Source organism: Alligator mississippiensis, chromosome 1 (genome assembly GCF_030867095.1).
Source record: "Alligator mississippiensis isolate rAllMis1 chromosome 1, rAllMis1, whole genome shotgun sequence".
NCBI classification, from domain to species: Eukaryota; Metazoa; Chordata; order Crocodylia; family Alligatoridae; genus Alligator; species Alligator mississippiensis.
In genome coordinates this window covers 179,608,412-179,630,228 of record NC_081824.1, presented here as the reverse complement: position 1 = coordinate 179,630,228, position 21,817 = coordinate 179,608,412, and the positions used below count along the sequence as shown (strand labels likewise).

The window sequence follows — 21,817 nt, the reverse complement described above, 5'->3', positions numbered from 1 at the left end:
ATGGCTCTTTGGGAAAGAGAGTAAAGCCATTCTTCCTATGACTGCACAGACATGAGACACAAAGCATCTGACATACAAAGACAGAATCACAACAATTTAATAGATAATGCCAACCCAGAAGAAAGGAACAGGTTAGCAAGTCAACAGTTCCTGCCTGAGTGGTTACTTAATGTTAAGTTTCATAAGACCACAACTCCCTTGCCTACAATCAGTCATTGCTGTGATTATCTGCTGTTCCTGTCTTAATATACCAGTTAATATAATATACCAGTTAATAGAAATCTTCAGTTTACTGTGGTCATGCATTTGACAGCAGACATCACAAAACACTTCTTAAAAATGTGCATCTTTAAACAACTGAAGGACTGGGTAAGACTTCAATTCTAAACTAAGCTTAAGAGAAGGGGCTAAGATTTTGAAGCTTTTAGCTGTTTAAATTGATGCAACCTTAATTAACTTTTTTGCAAATGTATAAGTATTCAATGAATAAATTTTCCAGATGTGTCAGGCACTGAATACCAGCTCTGAAATTTCATCATATACCAATCATAAACCCAGATACAAGAAATGGCCAAAAGAGTCAAAATTTATGAGCAATTAAAAAAAAACAAAAAACCAAACCAAGTAATCTACCACTGAAGCAGGTTTATTTTCTGTAGCCATTGACTCGCCCAGGTTATTGTATATTCCCCCTCCTGGGAGAATCAAATTTTCCTAGAAAGCCTCTTGATCGCACCCTTCTTTAACAATGGGGCATGTGAACAATTCTGGTCTGGAACTGGGTAGCAATTCTAAATATACGATGCTTCCTGGCCCTTTTTAATGCACCTATTCAGTGCCTGATCTTCACATGTTTACACAGAAGCGGAGTAACTAACTCAGTAACTAGGCTGGGCTCCAGGGATTGTGTACATCACAGCCAAATTTACTGAATAGGACTTAGAGGGAGGGAGAGAGGTATGGGTGGAGGAGAGAGGACTGGGATGAGGACAAAAAGCAGCACACCCCACCTAAGCTGCACCTCTGGGATGTTTTCGCTACCAGTGAAGTTGAACACAAACCAATCCTGACACACATTTATCCAATTCCTAATTTACATTTCAGCATTTATATTTACTTTTTCATTTTACATTACTTGTCAGTAATGAAATTAGACTAGTCAATTCCACTTTTTCATACCCTTATGCAGGTCTGCTGTTTTGGGTTTTCAACACTGCAAAGGAACTCTTTCATACAAAACAAAAACCTCACAGAAGTGCTTAAAAACACCACCACCACAAAGACATTTGTATTCATATCTGGCTTGTGTAAAAAGCTATATTTACGTTGAAAACCAAGCCCACCTGATTTCTCGGTCATCCTCCAGCAGCTGCAGTTTGTAATAGGAATTGGTTCCTTTGACAATATCTACCAGGCCAAGAGTGGCGCTGTAGATTTTACCACCTTTTTCAAAGACGTGAGCAGAGTCCTCCAAACCTAGGAAGAAGAGCAGTGAATTAAAGCCAAGACAATGTTGTCGTTTTGAGTCTCCTTTCCTTCTTACATGGACACACACTTAAACAGATGTTAAGACATACTGGAATACTATGGAGATAAATAAAAAACCCAAAAACACAGAAAGTTTGTTACTCCCTCAGCAGGAGAAAGCCACAACAAATGTAATATTTCACCAAGCAAACATTCTTCTTTACAAAGCTACAGGGCAGGTACCATGCAAGGGAACTGCTTAGGTACCCCACTGGGATGTGAAGAGAATTCATTTCTAATGTCAGGTTTCTCAGCATTGTTTCTGCAAAGGATACCTTAAAAACAAAATGCCACAGGACTTGGTGAGAACTACTTTAAGAAGCTCTTATCTGTGCTTGACCTTTAGTGGTTTCATTTTAGAAACTGTGAATAGAAACCAGATAATTGGCCCTGAACAGCTCAGGGATCCTCAAGAGCAACTCTTGCTCTCCACATTAGAGTGCAATACCAACTACTGACACCCAAAGTGCAGCTCTGTGCTTCAAGCAAAGAGCCCTTCCTGCTAGACCTGTAGTTTCTGCAGGTGGTGCTTATGTATTCTTGCTGAAGCAGCTGCTTTACCATCTGAATTAAGAGCCTCAGGAGTATACTTAAAAATGAGGGCTACACTGGAAAAAATCTGTGGCCTGAATGTAAATCATTTTCACATCTGTAGTGTGAGGTCAAGACTATTATAAAAATCCTAGGGTGTCACTAGGCTGCACTGTCAATAAGACTAAAACTTCCCACCAGAAGTCTCCACCATTTCAAAGACAGTTTTCTACAAGCTGACCTTCAAAATGAACAAGGCATTTACACTGATAAAGGATCCTGGAGTGGCAATTGGTTTTCTGCACTCACCAGAATCAGGATCTACGGCCGCTCCTCCTTTAACTGTCAATTTCATTTTCTTTTCAGACTTGCAGGTCCCTGGAAGAATAGATGATGGGAAGACCTTAATTTTTTTAATCTGATGAGTCGGGACTGTCTGGTTGTAGACACAGAACACTACTTGACTCAGTGGTCAAGTTATTTTAAAGACTGTGTGTAATGTTCATCTTGACTGGCTTTACATTAATGGATTCATCTGCATGGATATACTGTTCTGCTAAAGCAAGATAAGAAATCCAATGCTGTTTGAGTCTTAGTGACACTGTCCTCCATCTAATTTAACTCAAGGATGTCAGTCTACTGAAATGATACCCATCTTCTCCCTTCCTGCTCAATCAAGGGGAATACGTTAGAGCTATTTGGCTGGAAGTTTGGTAGGTATTAGCCACTACAAATTAAGCTGCATGTATCTGTTTAAATTAGATGATTAAGACATTGAGATTCTTAGAATTCTATTTCTGTGTGTCCAGACTGATAATATAACATTCAACCATATGGCAGACAAATTCTAGTGGCCCTCAATTCTGAAGAAACCACTGGCTGGAAGGTCTGTGGGGGCAACATATTCACAAAGTAAATAAATAAATGGAAGAAGGCAGCATCTGGTAATTTTGCTGAGCCACTCCCTGCAGACAGATCAGCACTAACTGTTAGGACTGTGTGAAGCCTTGGTCCTCCAATTCAATTCGGCAGAGATTTGGTGGCTGAATCTCCGAATCCGAATAGAATCGGAGGAGCCTTTAATCTATCTGAACTGAATCGGAACCCTTCAAATTGATTTGGAAAGATTCGGCGATTCAAACATAGACACAGCTTTAAATGTTTTTTCTACATACTTCTAGGGAGCAGGTGGCTTGTGAACACTGCAATGATGGGGCGCATGGAATATCCCACAGAAGCACGGGGGGCTCCCCAGCACACTCAGCAGCAGACCCAGAAGTGGACCAGAAGCACTTCTAGTCCACTTCTGGGTCTGCCAGGAAGCACGCAGGGGCCTCCCCCACCCCTGTGGATGGGCGACTGATGTCTCCTGGGTCTAGGAGCGGGGCCATGGTGCTCACTGGGTGCTGCCAGGTGGGAGGGGGGTATCCCCACTGTCTACCACTGCATGGGGGCTCTGCATGAGCCCCCTGACGCTCCCCCAGCCCCCACCATGGCTGCCCTGCTTGGGCCAGCTCTGGCCCTTTAAGAAAAGAGAAAAGCCCCAGGACTCAGTGCTCCTGCAGCAGCCTCAGGGGGCCGCAGGGATCACCCCCCCCCCCCCCCCCCCCCCGCAGGAGTGGCGAGTGTGGGGTTTTCTTGGGTGGTTTTTTATTTCTTGTGGGGCACCTGTGGGGGCGGGTGGGCAGGCAGGGGGGTGTTCATGTAGAGCTCCCCCATGCAGTGTGGGGAAGCAGCGATTGCCCCCCTGCCTGGCAACACCCGCTGAGCTGGGGCTCCCCCCCCACAAAGAGCAGGGAGCTGGGGCAGGTGGGACAGCCATTGCCAAAAACTGGGAGGGATGGGCCTGGCTGATTCAGAGATTTGGCAGGAACTGAATCTCTGAATCAGATTCAGCTGAATCGATTTGGGACAGTGATATGAGTCACCGAATCGAACCACTGTCCCCCAAATCGGCCGAATCTGAAGCGAATACTAGCTGCTTCGCACAGGCCTACTGTTTATTAGTCTCATAATTGTCCCATGACCTCAGCATCACAAAGTACTGATCTCCCTTCAGTATGTGTTCAGCTCTTGCACATTAGCTAGAATGCTGGTTTCACTAGGTTGAGTCATACACTTAACCTATTTGAGATGTTCAACACAGTGGGTTCATCTACACAAGATGCTTACTGAAGAGCTGCCTAATTAGCTCCACAGCAAACCATCATTACCTACACAAGTGATGCTATTAGGCCAGAGTAAAGTAATTTACTCTGCGATAGGATAGTACTCCACAACACAGGTACTATTATACAGTAGAGATATTTAGTGTGCCAGGTGTAGATAGTGATCAGAGTTGGCTGGGTCACAAGGGTCCAACAGTGCAGGGTTGCTTGCTGATTAGCCCCTCCACAGCAAGGTGAGACAAGCAGGAGCAGCCCCAGGGTAGCAGGCTGAGTCCCTGGGCTCCCTGCCAGCCAGGACTGCACCACCCTGGTTTCAGCATGCTGTTGTCCTGCACGAACATGTAAATGCTGCACCCAGGAGCAATAAACTCCAGTGCAAACGGTACCGGAGTTTATTGCATCAAATTAATTTCACATGTAGACACGCCCAGTAAGTTGAACATCCCAAACAGCTTTTGTAGTTTCCGTCTTCAACCCTGCCCATCGCTTAGATGGGCGCTGCCATTAATAACGCATACAAAACATGGAATATCTGAGGCAAGAGCGAGTTGGAAGGGAACATGTTTCAGAAGGGAGTTTAGAGGAGTTAATGCCAGCCTTGCTTCAGAGTTCCATTACCTGAAGCAGCTCAGGAAACGGGTGAGCCTGGACTATATCCCAAGCACTCCCGTCACATTTATAGCATGTTCCCTTGAGTGCTCTCAGATTCTCGTATACATAGCATGCTGTAGAAGCACAAAGCAATATTTAAAAACACACCGAACTGAGCAGAGCTGTGGAAAAAAAGGTCTGTTGCTATTTTCACCTTGCTCTTCCTTGACTTTTCCAGCACTCTTCATATTTGGGGGCCCACTGGACTTTCCTCCCACAGTTGTCTCCATGTTCTCCTGCTTCACCTCTGCACCCCAGGATGAGAGCTCATGTACTGACAGCAGTTCCCGAAAGCCTTTGCTGGAAGATTTCACATCCTTGAGAAATTCTTCTGAAACCACTCGGACTTTTGCCTCCTTCACTTCTTCCATCTTCTTGTTCATTTTCTCAACTTCCTCTGTCAAGAAAGGGAGGGGGAGGAAGGAGGAAAGGGATAAAGAGCAGTTCTAAGTTCTCTAAAGCGAACACAAAAGAAAGCACAGAGCCCCGTCTAAAAAACTCCAAGCACAGCCTCACTTTTGAAAGCCAAGGTATTCTAATGTTATAAAGCACTCTGAAGTGTAGTTCTCCATATACCACACCCTGCCCTATACCTGGGCTACCTTATTTTACATTGCTTTTCAAGCCCTGCCTCACCACTCAGCTGAGGCAGGGGCTAGGTGAGAGGTGACCTCAAGACACCTGTGGTAGCACAGGCAACAGCATCCCAGACACTCCCCCTGCACAGATGTGAACATTTCCCCCCTGGCAATGACAGGCACAAGACTGCAACTTTGAAGTGACTGGGAATTTTGCCGGTGACCATGAGAGTAGCATCATGGCCTGAGCCCCTGAGCTTAGGCACCAGCTAGAACAAACACCTGGTGAACGCTGGGGGAAGGGAATTAGGGAGTCATCAGGGAAGGAAAGAAGGTGCTGCTGACAGCTCTTGCTGCTTCCCTGAAGCAGACAATGGAAGAATTCTGTATTTCCACAAAACTTCAGCTCCCTTGCCCTGACCTATGGCACATTTCTCTCTGTTCTACCTAATGCTCCATCTTTGGGGTGACCATGCCCCAGGACAGTCCCAAATTCTGAAGGCCAGTTCTTGCTGGTCAGTGAAAATTAAAACAAATATCCCAGAATCGCAGGGGTGCAGGGTGCAGTCCGGGAGGGAGGCAGAGCAGCATGGTGTGCCAGGTAGCTCAGCTCCGCTTCCTTGGCAGACTGCACCTACACTCCTGGCCACCAGCCTTTACTGCTACCCTCAGCAGTGCCGCTTACTTGAGGGGCAGGGAACAATGTCCCAGCTGTCCCAGTTTTCCTTATGGTCACACTATCTGCCTGCCCCTTCCTTGTTCCTATCCTTTACCCCAGATAGTCGCACTCAACTATTCACAGGGTGAAACACTACTTTCCCTACAGGCTTTTACAAGAGCAGCTGGTGGTGATCCTAGATCCTCAACAGATTTAATCAACGCTGGTAAAACAGACCCTTTTGAACAAAAGCTGCATGTTGTTTTTTCCTTCTGCATGCTCCAACAGCTTTACAAGGAAGCAGAAGAGGGAAGCAACCCTTTACACAGAGGCAGTCAGTTGAGAGGATATCAAGGATGGTAGGAACAAGGCACACCCAGCCCCTGCCTCAACTGTAGAGCAGTCTTGCGAGACTTACCATATTTACTCAAAAAGAAAGTGACCCGATCATAAGACGACCCCTGAATAATTAGACTCCATATATGGAATTTAGTTATAATTTTCCAGGTATGAAATCCATTTATTGGATGTTTGCCTTGAATTTGTCCCCTTCCCACTTCTACAGCGGGAAAAATAAATCTAGGGAGTCAGGCATCCCTTTGCTCTCTGCTTCTCCCCAACTTTTACCTCTGGCAGCTCCTTCCCCCTCTCCTTACTGGCAGACCCTGCTCTCCAAGTACATGAAAGTGAGAAGCAAATTTGAAAACAATAACCTTGAAATTAAACATGGATGCCACAATTTGTATATAGCACACTGGTATTAGTTTATTCAGAACTGATGCATATTACCTTTTTTTTTTTAAACAGCTGCAAGTTTCAGCACAGGTACTCCATAAACACACTTCTGAGCAGCACTTTGGTACCTACTTATACGTAGCCCAAAAGTACACATGATATTATTATTCTAAAGCTAAAGGCTCATGATTTACCACATAGTTCATTGGGCTGGGCACTACCAGGGTCAATAGCAATTCAAGCCACGGTGACCCTATAGCTTAGCAGTGCTCAGTATCTGTACACTCCAGATACACCCCCATAAAAGGATCCATGCGCTAATTAGCACCCCATTCAAGACTGGAACTGGGTGTTCTTGTGACAAGTGCTGGGATGCACCAAAAATTTATATGCAGATGAAGCGCAGGGCCACCCTGGTCTGGCTTTACCTCATGGAGGGCAAGGCCAAACTAATCATGTGCCAGGCTGAGAAAGGGGGTGACAGAGAGATTCTGGATGAACTGTATGCAATGTTGTGACTCACCATGACTTTTTTTTTTCCCCTCAAGTCAATGGTGAGAGGGACTGCACTTAATAGACACTACCATATATCTTATTCAGATTGGCTATGCTAATCTATTCTTGTGATAGGTTCCCATTAGTATGTTTGCCTAATGTGGGTCACGTGTTTTGTAGTAATGCTCACTGTTTGGCTGTATTTAATCAACTGAATGTGTTTTGTGAGATTTCCTTGTATGCAATTATAAGATGAGGGGCTTTCTCCCCTGTCCCATGCTAATTGGGGGAGAAAAACTTGTTTTGTATTTGAATGAACAAGGTATTTTTTATACGCATCTTCACACCAAACTCCTAAACACACAGAATTAGGCAAACTGAAATCTGCCCGACACAGGACAGGCTCTCAATTCATGCAGTCTTCCTGCATCAGTGTTGCCCTCTGCTGAATTCACTGCCCATGCATACACAAGCAAAAGGGAACACAAGTCAACAGCTTTTCCCAAAGATATGTTCTGTATGGCTTTTGCTAAAAATCATGCATTTTTAGTCCCATTTGCAGAGGCACTCACCAGTTAAGCAGCCAGAAAGTGAAACTGGAGCATTAGAGAAGGGAGTGCTCCCACAGTTCATTTGTGTATTGGGTTAACACTGGAACTGGCACAATGAGACTCCAAAACAAAGCCATCAAGTAATAATGCCACAATCCAGTCTACGCAGAGGTAATATCTACAAAGCTGCCTTAGCTACCCAGTTACTCTACAGGAGTCCCTGCACACAGTTAAAACCCGCTTTAGCAGCCTTTAAAATCCACACCAAGGAATTCACCTGCTGCGATCAGCTTTCAAAAACAATTGGTACTGAAATCCATTAAACGTTATCATAAGGACCCATACCACACCTGGCACAGAACCCCTGGTTTCCCTATGCCTTGGACTGTAAACCACAGACTACAACACACTGATGAACACTGGGACTCGAATTCTATCTTGGTAGAAATAGGTTCACTTGAACAGACCTCTGCTACGTGACATCAGCAAAGCACTTGGGAACCATTCAGAATTAGAAGCACTTCATAAGAAAATATTTTCATGAATATGGAAACACGCACTATATTCCACGAATAAAGACAACCACCCCAGGTCCTCATTCAGTGCCTTATCCCCTCTGTGATCTAATTCCTCTCCATGCCCAAGGATGACAGTAATATTGCATGTCTGCTCACTTTGTGTGCTGATGCACAGGTTGGCCTTATTGGCAGTTCCTGTCACTTTTCCTCCAAGCTCCTCAACTCTGGTCTTCATTTCTTCTTTGTTCCTGGATAATTTTCCAAGTATCAAAATCTTCATGTTGGATAATGGCTTATCTAGTTGTTTGGAAACAAGAACGTCACATAAGAAAAGAGCACGTTCAGACTGCTGGAGAAAGCGCATGAGACGAAGGAAAAGAAGCTTGCTAAATCCAAAGTACAGCATGTCAACAGGGAAGCTAAAATGCATTAAGCAACTCTTGGAACAGTTTATCTCCCCTAGAAAAGGTGGCACAAAACCCAGCATTACCTCATATATAATAGGTTTCCTGGGGGAAGGGACCGGGAAGAAAAAAAAAAGAGGGTTTCAGATCAAGGCCATGTCCTCAAAAACTAGGAAACTGATGGCACTTTCTTTTTCACTTGTACAGTAAATGTACTCTGTCCTGCTTTTTACACTTGAATTTCTTTAGGTAAGGGATTTCCCAGAATTCCTGCAGGGCAAAAGCAGAACCATTTAAAATTGATATAATTTAGACACTAAATTTAACATTGTCTAGATCTTGGCACTTAGAAGAGATTTCACAGCAGGTTACAATAACTGTAACCTGTACTGTACAAGTGAAAAAGAACCAAGGGGAAAAAAAGAGAATAAAAAAAGCCACAAATATCATTTCCTCATAGGAAAACATTTCTTGGAGGAGTTAGGAAGAATTCCAACAAGTTACAGCTAGACTTGGAAGGATTCAATTTTCATCACTAAACACTGATTTCACCTATTGCTCACAGACGAACAGAAATATTTCCATCAGTAATCACTGAAATTTAGAAAGGGGATTCAAAACAAATCAATCAATCAATCAGGGATGTGGGTAAGGAAATCTGGGCCAGGGGGGTACCCACAAGCATGCACATGCACAAGCTACAGTGGTTGCTGCAGGTGGAGTGAGGATGCCTGGCTGTACCACCTGCATACTGCTCCTCTGGCAGCAGCTCAGGCAGGAGCTTGGGGCCATGCTGGAAGTGGGGTTGAAGAGGCAGGCCTGCTGCAGCTGGGAACCCGGTGACACCGACCACTCGCTCCACCCAGGTCCCAGCCAAGGACTGGGCACCAAACTCCTGATGAGCACAGCCTGGCCCTTACATGATCAGGGCTCACCAGAAGTTGGGCCCCTGCCATGATCTTGCATGGACTAGACCAGGCAGGAGCTCTGGGAACACAGGGAGAAGCAGCAGCCACCCAGCCTGGGGTGGGAAGCAGCTCCCTATGGCCCCTTAGGGGACAAGCCCTGCCTGGCAGGCACCAGCACAGGGATGGACTGGCCCTTTGATGGCCATAGCTTCTCCTGCCCCTTTGGGCAGCACAGGGGCAGTGGCTGGGCCCCAGAGGGCACCCCCCACAGATCCTGGCCTGATCATGCTGCCCCTCCAGTGGTGCCCGCCAGGCAGGGTTTGCCCCCTAAGGGGTTGCAAGGAGTTTCTTCCTGCCCTGGGATGGGCAGCCGCTGCCTCCCCCCACGTTGCTAGATCTCCAGAGCACCACTGCCTCCTTCTGGTCCCTGCCCACCCAGCTCTTTCCTGAGAATGAACTGAATGATTTAAAGCAGGTGTGCTTAATTGATTTATGGATATTTAGTTTTATATATTTTAACATATGATTTTTTTAAAGCTTTTGACAGTATACTGTGATTGCTAAATTGTCTGTCCCCCACACCCTTAATTTTGCACAAGTCTGACGAAAATTATAAAAAAAAACCCCCAACCCTGCCCCCAAAACCCCGAAGGAAATGCTTAAAAATCAAAACAAACAATACCTCTGCCATCTCACTCTTCACTGCCACACTCATAAGAGTCCAAAGTGAATTCTTTGGCTCTAATGAATCAACAGAAATGCCTTCCTGGGCACACAAGTCCCTTTGCCCTGAACTTTTACCTGTGGGTGCAGATGCCTCCTCTGTCAAAGGAGCAGAAGCTGCACTTGGAAGCACAGTGTTCACAGCAGCAGCCTCTTGAGGGAATACTCTGTCCTGCTTTTTACACTTGAATTTCTTAAGGTAAGGGATTTCCCGGAATTCCTGCAGGGCAAAAGCAGAACCATTTAAAACTGATATAATTTACACACTAAACTGAGCATTGTCTAGATCTTGGCACTTAGGAGAGATTTCACAGCAGGTTACAATCAATTTACTAAACCCTTGTGTATATCTTGCAGTTCTGCTGACAGAACTAAGTCAATTAGGGGCGTGAAAAGATCATATCCCTTTATCAGTGCAGCTTTGCTGACTAAGCCTCCAGTGTGGATACAGCTTTGCCAAAAGGAGGTGGCATCTTCCTGTAGAGCTTGTGTTGTTTGGGCAGGGTTACCACATTTCCAAGATCAAAAACGAGGACACCTGTGGGGGTGGAGGGGTGGGGGAAGGGCAGTGATATGGATATGCCTGTGCCCTGCCTCTGCCCATCACTCCTAAGCCCGTCCCCCTAACTCCCAATGCACAGCCCTGCCTCCCAGCCCTGCCGGTGTCCCTCACTCCCGACTTAGAGCTCCCTGTTGCTCCAGCCCTGATGAGCACGCAGCTCCCACACGCACACACTTGCTGGGGCCCTTGCACAGAGCACATGAGCCCTGACAGCCAGTCACCTTGCCCGCTGCTCTCAGCCCCAAGCATTCAAGTTGCTCACACATGGGAAAAGCCAGAGGCAGAGCAAAAGCCTGGACATTTGCTCTCATTTTAAAGCTTGCCCGGACACGAGGACAAGGGGCCAAAAGAGAGGACATGTCAGGGAAAACCCAGACATATCGTAACCTTAGTTGGGGCAGCTGAAAAAGACATAGCTCTAGCAGCAGAAAAAAAATATCTCCTGTTATTGTTGTCAACAGAGTTGCATCCACATTGGAGACCTGGCTGTCATAGTTTAAAGCAGCAGTTTTCTCCATACTGGAGACAAAAGCTAAATAAAGCTTTTCATTTAAAACATCTCACATAGGTTATTGATTAGGAAACTGATGTACAAAGAGGTTAAATGGCTTGCTCAATATCAAACAGCAAGTCAGTTGCAGTCAAGAATAAAACTGGGAATCCCAATCCTTCCCAATCCCTGCCACACAATACTGCTCCCCTCTAGTTAAGAATCTAAGCTCCCTAGAAATATTTGTTTTAAAACCATGAAGAGAGATGTAAAATGGAAGAAGAATCTTGGTTTTCCAGTCGGGTGGTATTTCAATCACCTTTGACATTTCTGCCTTGATGCTGATTGCCAGTAAAGACAATTCAGTTAAGAAACAAAAAGCCAGGACATTTTTTTTGGTTCTCTTACTCTTTTCAGAATACCAATAATTAAATACCACAAACACATTTTCTGCAAAAGTTTTTCCCCAATTCAGGGGGAACTATTTGTTTATTTCAGAAAGACAATCCAGGCTGTAATTTTCAAGCAGTGTTTTGAAATTTTGATATTAACATCTGAACTTCTGGGAGCAAAGTTATTAAGACTAATCTCAGATTAGTCAGAAAGGAAGATATAAAAAACAGCAAGATGAGCCAGTCATTATGAATTAAATTAACCTTCAGCCTCAACCCACAAGTAATATACAGTATGGTAACTAAGTTCTGCTGCAGTGGAAGGACCAATTGGAAATGCCTGAATTATCGGAGAAGAATAGTACTTCCCAATCTACTGGGATTGGAAAATATGATTCTCCTTACCCCACATATATTACTTATCAGCAACTCTTCCCTTCTTCATAGGCACAGAGCTGTGCAGAAGCTGAAGCAGGCCCTGCCCTCTAATATTAGTCTGTCTGTAACATTTGCCATAGACTTATTTTTTGTTTCCACAACCACTTAAATCATTTAAGAATTGAGAGAGGTTTCAGGCCAAGGTTGCAGCACTTACCTTTGGGATAACCCATTCTTTCCTGTTGGGAGACTGTGTTTTGGCAACACATTTAGTCCAGGCAGTAATGTCTCCTGAGCAGTAGTACGCGTCACTCTTGAACATAAACTGCCCCTTGCACTCTTCACAGGGAAGCAGAGCTCCAAATGCCATCCCATCTGCCACTCTGTCCAAGATCTTAACACAACAAAGAGGCAAACAAATCACATTAGAAAAGGAAGCATGTGCACACAGTCAGAAAATGCAGAAAATTCACGGATGCCTCAAAACACTGGTGTAAAGTTGAGAAGTGTTACTTGTCTTCTTTTTGCATATGAATTAAGAAGCTTCCCAGAACTACTTGATCCACAAAGCCTTGACAGCACATGCCACTAAGTTTGTGCTACACTCTTTGGATTATGATCTCTGGAGCAAGGGCATATTGTCAGAAACACAAAACAGAAGGTTTCACAGAATGCTAAGCATGAGCAAGGTGGAAGAATTTAATTATGCTGTAGGAGGACGGGTTGTGCTCGAATATAATATATAGGTGGGAGGAAAGAGTCCACAAAAATCCAATGCTCTTCCCTGAAAAACGTTTCTTCTGGTGTACTGATTCTAGAGACTCAGAGCATCTGCTCCCCTCAGAAACCCCCTGGAAGCATTAAATGATGCTTTAAGAAGTGCTGCAAGAAAAACATCTTTTTAAATGGATGAATTTAAATTTAACAGTAGGCACTACCATTTCAGCCCTTATGCATAGACAGGTAGATTAGCAGCATTCACTGGAGTGCTATGAGAGAAGAACTGAGCTTTGCAATCTGGTTAGATTCTGTATTTTTGAGATTTTACAATAGACCTTTGACTTCAGGAACTGGTTCATCACACTGCTTTGAGCCAAGCTCATCAACAACTCAAGAGGTGCAGGCACGTAGGCAAGGTAACATTCTGCAAGAAAATAAAACCGACTCACAGCAGATTCCCCAGAAGGCACTTCCTGTTTGTTGGCCATCAGCAGCTCTTTCAGGTCGTTGGTGGAGCAGGCTTTCCTCAGCTCGTCTTTGATGTTCCAAATCAATTCCGTCTGTTCCTGTTAATGAAAACTGGCAGCTTAGATATTTGCAATTGCTTTCCAAGAGCCATCCTGAAGCAGCAGGCTACTGATGGGCTTTCAATACACCATGCTACTGAGCAATTTGCAAATCATCTGTAATGTGCCAAAGGTAAAATCACCAAGTTCCAGCAGCTTTACCAAGAGCTGACATCCTAAGTGGGACATTCAGCAAGTTATAACCCCAGAATTCAAAGCAAGAACTACTTTCTCATGTAAGCAGCTGATTACCTAAATGATTAATCAACAGCTAATATTATCAACAAATCATACTTGTCAAGGGAAGCAACATCCCAGATGGATTTCTGACTTTGCTGTCAAGCACACAGCAGAGACTACTGTGTCTCCTTCACACAAGAATCCAGAAATACTGCACTGCTAGCTTTATTATAATTCAAAGGCTGTCCTGTCCCACAAAAAGAAGATATCAATTGATACCAGCATTTCGTAAGGCAAGGAGTGGCACTTGTCATTCTACAGCACATTTCCTTGACAGATCTCTCAAATTTCACAAAGACCAATTCATTAGCTTTAAGTACCATGATGAGCAGGTATTAACCCATTTTATAGATGAACAAATGGAAGGGTTTGGACCACATGCTGGAAATGGACCCCACACATTCCGAGCTGGACTGTCCTCGTTTTAAGTTCACACACCTACAGCAGTAATTTAAACATGTCAATCACCTGGGGCAATAACGAAACTCTTCTTTGGAGTTTTCTGTCAAGGGGGGAAAGAAATGGATAAAGGAACATGCAACAAAGAGAGAGATTTCTAATAATGTACATGTATTCATTATCCATCTACACTAAGAGAAGCATTTTTTCCAATACCACAGGTGACAATACCTGATGGGTATATTAAAATTGGTTTAAAATTTAGTTGTACTAATAGTTTTGACAAATGAATTAATCATACTATAAAAAGTCTGAGGAATCCCCAGATTTTTAATCTGAGCATCAGATTAAATCAAAGCAATTCTTAAAACTTTCATAATAGGGACATGGATTGTCAAATGCCATACCCTACTTAGGACATAAGCTGGAACTGTGAAGCAAAACAGAAAAAAAGTCATCTCAACTATGATTTAAAGGCAGATGCACAATTTTCTTCTGAGTAATCTGTTTTTGCAGATCCATTAAGACTTTGGCAAAAGGCTGCTGTTAATATTTTCTTGGAAGGCATCTATGCCAAACTTCTAACAGCTATAAAATTCCTGAAACTCCACCAAGAATTCTGTCCTCTATATTCTACAAAGCTAAGATTTATCCAGATTCATACTAAAGAACAGATGAGTCACAAACATATATTAAGTAATCAGCCAAGTATAATATACTACTCAAACTAGTTCAAATCCTTGCCTCTGTTCAAGTTTACATATGAAACACTTATAGACTTCAAGATATTCTGCAGCCTTCAGTCTTAATAGCATCAACACAGCCAGACTACATTTATGGCACAGAAAGGGCTAAGATAAAGACGACTTCTCCATTGCCACTTCAAATCCAGACAGGCACAGCTCAATAGTTACCACCTAGTCCCTTTTAGTGACCTGTGTGAAGTGAGGATGTCTTCAGCCCTGAACTTGGTGAATAAGGGTCCATATAACAGTCCTTCATATCTCAGAGAGGCCAATGACCAAACAGGCTTATATGCTGAAATTGTCTCTCACTGGGACAGGGCAGCACTTCTGCAGCTTATGCTGCGTCTGATATGTTAACAAAAGGGATTCTACATGTCTGCACCTTTTGCCAGCGTTTAATTCCCTTTAAAAAAAACAAGTTTTAAAGATTTGGGATTCCTCAGTAAACAAACCTTCAGCAGCTTCTCCTGTTTGGATTCTTTATCCTTTTCTTTTTTTTGTTTCTTTTTTGTAGTCACAGTCCCATCCATCTCATCTGCTTTTCTTTTTCTAATGGAGAGATAAATGCACAGGAAGGTTATTCAAGTGTTCATCATCAGTTACTGGAGCTCCGTGAGCTGACAATAATTTTACATAAACTCGAACTTTTTAAACATAGTTTTTTAATGTCCTTCAAGTCCACAATGGAAGACCTTGATTAGACCAGGTATACTTTTTCTCCACTGAAGAGGTGGAAGGACTGGCAGAAGTGCACACAGAAAAAACTGTACCACTTGAAAAAGTCTCAGAAGATGCTAGTTTGCAGCCATATTAGCTACTCAAGAAGCCATAAAATAAAAAACGCGGGTTAATAAGAATAAACAGCTGGCACACATGCAACTCCTCAGAATACAGACACTAATGAATATAAACTTTCATTTTAGATTGTAGATGAATTTGAATGACCAAGATAGTTATCCGTGAGCTTGGTAAGGCCAGCAAGCAGGGAAACCAGCTTTTATTTAGGTTACAACTTCACCTAACATCAGATGAGGAAAAAGGTTGTGACTACCACCTGATTTCAAGGTGACACAATCGTCATGACATGTTACTGTACAAGTCTGCATAAATCATTTAACTATAGTCAGAGCTGCAGAGCCTGCTGAGAGCTGCATAACATTTTGGCTCGAAGACAAACAGAAAAAAGAAAGCCATAGAAAAACCAGCAAGGGCCTTGGTGGATCCCATAAAAAAAAGACAGCAGACCCCACACGAGACAAGTTACCAAAAATGTCTACATCAAGGCACATCATTGTCTTGGCCACAGTTGGTACAATGTGCCAAAGTTCACAAATCTGTCTTCACTCTGAAATGAAAAGATCCAAGGGGAATTTCAGCTCTGGGAATGAGGGACCACACCAATCCATAGCTGAAACAAGAAGGGTGCACGTACAAGCTTTCAATGCTTGGTTTAATTCTCTAAAGCATGCTACAGATCAAGATTATTTTTGTGGCTGTATTTTAGGAAGCAGTGTGACTGCATTTGTTTCTCTATCATGCCTCTGTATTGCAAAATGAACACTCACCATTAATCTACTGTTCCCCCTTTACATATCTAGATACATAGATATTTCAGCATATCCACCAGGTTTGACAATGGAAACAGATTAACCCAATATTGAAGAGTCTGGATCGTAAGAAGTGCAGGTGACTGTTTATAGTCCCCTAAGAAATTAGATTGACAGAAATATTTCCATTTCCTTCAGAGCTTTTTGCTTTCATTTTGGGGTCTCCCCCCATTTGCTTTTGTTTTGAGGTGGGGTTTCCTTTAAAGCCTTCCCTGGTGCTAAGACTTGGCCAAATTCTGATTTTACTTAGAGTGGTTCAGCAGCAGCTGTTATGCAGGGTAACATTTGTGAGGAAATGGCTGATCATAAAAACTTCTACCTCTTCCATCAATTCACACTTTAAAGCAGAGGTCAGCAAAATGGTGGGCCAAAATTAACCCAGCCTGGACCTTTGGTAGGCTGCCACTTTCAACACAGCTACTACCACTTGCCTTGCTAGTGAAGCCTCCTACTGCTTCATACCACCAAATCCCCAAACCACCAAATGCTGACATATGCCTCCAATTCCCCGTGCTGCCAAAAGCTGCTGATTACCACAGGCTGGATCAAATCTGTTTGCAGGCTGCTGACCAGGGTGTATAAATCAATTAATTTATTTTAAATTAGAAAAACAGATAAAAAAAACACCACCTGATTTTAAATATTTAATTGGGGGGGAGGGCAGGGGGGTTTGTTAAGATGCTTTTTTAAAGATATAAAACTATATAAAGTTAGTTTTAATTTAAGATATGCTAAACCTCAAAGAAGCCATCATGGAATAAGGATTATAACTTGTAATTATATACTAATTGAGACAATATATTCATGTAACCTTTTTAGAAAAAAGGTTTTATAAATAGGTCACAACAGTCTACGGACTATATTAAGGGCCCAATCTTACGGGGTTCCCAGAGGCTCCTCTGTAGATTAGTAAAATTAAAGAAAACCATTTTACGCAATGGGACTCAGTGCTCAGTCTAGAAGATCCCATTCAACATCTCTGTGCTGCTTCATTCCAGTTCTCAAACTGAATTTGTCTCTCCAGAGATAACATCCTTGTTAACAGCAGTATATGGAGATGAGAGAGAACAGACCTGATTACCCACCCTCAGTCCTATTGTCTCTCTGCAAGTTTGTATACACAGAGTCAAGCTCTTACCTCTCTCAAGTGCAAAGTTTCAAGAAGTTAAATGAATAGAGGACATCAAGCAACAAGAATGCACTTTTTATAGAAAACGATGATTAAACAAGGCTTTCTGACTAGTGATTTAAATTGTGAATTAAATCATGATTTTAATTGATTTGATTTAAATCAAATCCACCAATTGCTTACCCCTGCTTTAAAGCATTCACTCCCTCTCAACCATGCCCCCCCCACACTGTTACACAGGTTTAGAAGATAGGGTTTATATTACAGACCTCAAGAGATCCTGAACAAGGCAGAACAACTGGACTTTATCCTGGAGATTACCTTTGTGTTTTGAGAAAAATTACACGTTCACCTTCAAATCCTCTGTGAACACTTAACATCACAAATGGGCTGGGTACAAAGAGAAGGCATACATATAGAGCCTTGGCTTCCCCAAACTCATACAAACTCTTCCCTGAGTGAGACCAACCAGGAACCTCTGGTGATCTCCTACAGGTCTTTCGCTGCCCCGGGTCACCTGTAACAAACCTAGCCTATGCAAAACATCAGTAACATCACTGCAAAGTGCCTTGCTGAACTGGAACCTAAGCATTTCCCTAGTCAAAAGGGACTTTATGAAGCAGGTCTTTCAAGGCAGACGCTTAAGCATTCTATTGAACCCAGACCCTAATAACTAAAATGCCTCCCTTTTAGCAGGAAAGTGGCTTAAAGAGCTAAGATTTGCCCTTAGGTAGTAATAAGTCTTTAATCCAAAGCTAGAGACAGCAGAAAAAGAGCACAAGGTGTGCTATACCACAGGGAAGCATTGCAGTGAAAACACTGTATTTACTTTCCATCAACTAATTAGATTTCTGGCTCTCTCTCCTCAGTCACAGGGTTTTAGGCTTTCCCCTCCTCACACAGCAATCACTGCAATTGACCCATCCACTTTCATGAACTGCCTAAAGTTAACATGTGGAAAGAACACAGAAAGAGGCCTAAGACTGTCAAGCACAATTGGTTGCGTCTTAGAAATTAATCTAGCACATCCCCAGCAAATGCTCAATCATCTTATTTAGGATGGGGTAAGGTTAAACGTCAGGCTGTATTTTCCTCTGTCAGATCTCCCAACCGTAAATGAATTTGTGTAAAGAACCTGAACTACAGCAGCTAAGTGCTACTCCCTTCTTCCAAACAAAGAAAAGATGAAATTCAACCAGTAACTCTACATTCAGTATAGACAGACTTAAAAGGATGGGTGTCAGAAGGAAAAAGCAATTGTCCAAAAGTGCTGCTTTCTCCTTACGTATATGCTAGATTTTTGCTTACTGGATTGACTTCAACTTTGGTGAATGCTGAAGAGGACTGGCATACCCAGCTCCAGCTCTCCTGTTCACTGCATCTGCCAACAATGCTGTGTTCGTAATTGTAAGGGGAACATGAAAAGTTAAGAGAGGTGACTCAAGGCAACTTGGGAATAAAAACAAGCAGCTGCTATGAAAAGACAACAACATGAGGACAACTGGCTTCATCTTCCCTCACAAATGCAATTTCCCTCATCATGGACCAGTTAACCTTGTTCTCTGGCTGAGTGCTGTTTCCTACAGGTTGCTACTGTGATGTCTCATACAATCCATGCAGTTAACCCAAGCCTATATAACAATATCCAGAAGGCAGCCCCCCCTTTCCAGGAAAACTGAATGCAAACAGTAAATTCTGCTCAGAATAGATAGCAAAACAAGAGAGTCCTAAGACTAAGAACACCTATTTTTAAAACACGTACAAGTTGACTTCAAACACAATACAGACCAGAGTCTTCTGGCATATGACTAAAGTAGCTCTCAACTTTAAACATCAGCATTCCCTACAAGATGAAATTCTTTCAATATGCACTGAAGACCTCTCTTTTCATCAGTACCATCCCAGAAGTAAAGACAAGAAAGAAATGAAGGGCCTTACACCTGATATTGATAGCATCATTAAAGACTCTTAAAATGGAAAAGACTTGAAATCCAGGTCCCAGCCCCAGTTCTGTCAGGGAGACATGGAGGAGCCTTGGCTTGAGCACCTGGCTGAACAGCTGGAGGGAGGTGAGAGCAAGGTGGAGACTGTAGCCAAGATAGCTAGGCCAGCTGGATTCCTTTAACTGGACAAGGCTACTTAATGCATATAATAATTGCTGCTTTCCAACAGCTGCAGGAGCAAAGATTACAAGACAAAATGCTTTCTTAATGTAGGACCCTGGATCACAGCTCACTATGTCACGGGACTAAGCTATTTTCCATTGCAATTCAGTTGGCATGTTACTTATCATTGTAACTTGGCAAACAAATCCAAGGCCCATCTTTGCAAATCCTTCAGAGTTCAAGAATCACCATTAAAAAAAAAATCACACAAGAAACCAAGGCCAAAGTATACAAGAAAAAACTTCTACGTAGTCAAACTTCTTCAGCTCTACCCAAGAAACTGGACCAAACCTTCTGAACATTATTCAAACTAGACTCATTCTGGTTTACACTGAGTAATATATATATATAAGCACAGAACAAACTGCACTGGCCTACCTAAAAACTGCAATTAAATGCACACATTCAGCCCTCTGCATATGAAAGAGATACATACTATTATCAGCCACTAAACGCCGATGCTAGAAAACAACTGCATTTGTCACTATCAGGAGATAGCCATCGGTAAGATGTTTTATCAAAGAATTCACCGAACCTGCCAAAGTAGTGGTTAGGATCAGTGATCAGGCCCAACACAAGTGGAATGATTTTACTTAAGTCACTCATTGTATATGATAATAAAATTGTGTTGATCCTGGTACATTCAGAGCAGATATGGAATTTTGCTTCATGTTTACAACCGGTAGCAATCAAGTTTCAAAGACCATGAATGATAAGAAAGCTTTGGAAGCCTACTGCCAAATACCAGCTACAAGTGATGGCTAGAAAATGGTATTTAGAGGCTTGCTTTTGGGAACTGGCTTGTAGGTAAAGTAGATGTATTGCATTAGAACAATGGTCCAGGACAGCAGCAAGGGCTAATTGATTTCTAAAAGCATGTTTCTGATAAAGTTTCCTTCCAAGCCCATTGTGTCCAACACAGGCAAGCAGCAAGCAGACACACAGGTTGGGAAATTGAAGACATGTACCACACTGTTTCATAAAGAGGTAAGGGACTCTGCTGTGTTGACCAGGTCACAGTGCCCCGCTGCAGAGCCCTTGGGATTTCTGGTTTTGGAGAACAAACCAAATTGGGAGAAACTGGTAAAAGCCCAAATTAGGATGCATGCATATGATGGGTTTGTAAAACAAAGGAACATGGTGACAGAACAGAACATGGACAGTACGATAACCACAGAGAAACCAATCAGAGAGGTCCAGAGATGAAGAGTCATAAATCCAGTGCCAATACAAGTAGTATGAGGAAAAGCTTGAGTCTACAAGTGACATTTCAAAGACACAGACAGCAACGACTTGTCCACATTACATCTTCCAAAATCATTGTGAAACTCTCCTTGTCGGTAAGATTAGTCTCAAAACAGCTGGAATGCAAAAAGCACTTCACACACAGTTTCTTACAGAACCATATTAGTTTGTCAGTCTTCCCAGGCAATCCCCCTATAGAAACAGTGAAGTCAAATGCTTTAAAGCAGCAATTTCCAAACAAGAAATTAAAGCTGGAGATTTGGAATGTCTGCTTTTCAGCTACACATACATTAACATACTTGAGTTTGCAGTCATCTTCACATGTATCCAGGTTTGTACGAGGATTTCAAATTAAGATGAGCACAATTAAGAACCAGGCACAATTCAGATATACCCGAGTACAGTTTAGTTGGGGCAGTACGCAATCAGTTAGCTTGCTTCTACAACAGCCTTCTCCCAGTGCAATGCCATTCCCTTTAAGCAGCTGTGAGTCAAGGGATGTGCCCAGGGCAAAAAAAAATGTGGTAACTTCTGGCTGCTACCATGCATGCAATCGCAAATGCATGGCCATGAGCAGCAGTTGCTTTTGCTCCTCCCCTCCCAAGTCAGTGTCCAGAGCAGTTGCCCTTATTGCACCCCTTTCCACTCAGTTATGCCACTGCCCTTAAGAATTCCAGTCACTGTATTACCAATGTTGAATTCACAAGCATAATGAAATGGAGAGCAATGCT

General features: G+C 43.0%; 1 protein-coding gene across 1 annotated transcript in view; it reads right to left on the bottom strand.

Moving 5' to 3' along the window:
• Window positions 1-21,817, bottom strand: part of PARP1 (poly(ADP-ribose) polymerase 1) — a 56,419-nt gene that overhangs the window by 18,915 nt on the left and 15,687 nt on the right. The window contains exons 5-12 of the mRNA XM_059717348.1: window positions 15,393-15,489; window positions 13,439-13,555; window positions 12,487-12,663; window positions 10,526-10,667; window positions 8,569-8,709; window positions 5,032-5,274; window positions 2,368-2,436; window positions 1,344-1,476 (exon numbers count right to left, since the gene is read on the bottom strand). Of these exons, the coding sequence (XP_059573331.1) occupies window positions 1,344-1,476; window positions 2,368-2,436; window positions 5,032-5,274; window positions 8,569-8,709; window positions 10,526-10,667; window positions 12,487-12,663; window positions 13,439-13,555; window positions 15,393-15,489 (1,119 nt within the window). The remainder of the gene's footprint in view (window positions 1-1,343; window positions 1,477-2,367; window positions 2,437-5,031; window positions 5,275-8,568; window positions 8,710-10,525; window positions 10,668-12,486; window positions 12,664-13,438; window positions 13,556-15,392; window positions 15,490-21,817) is intronic.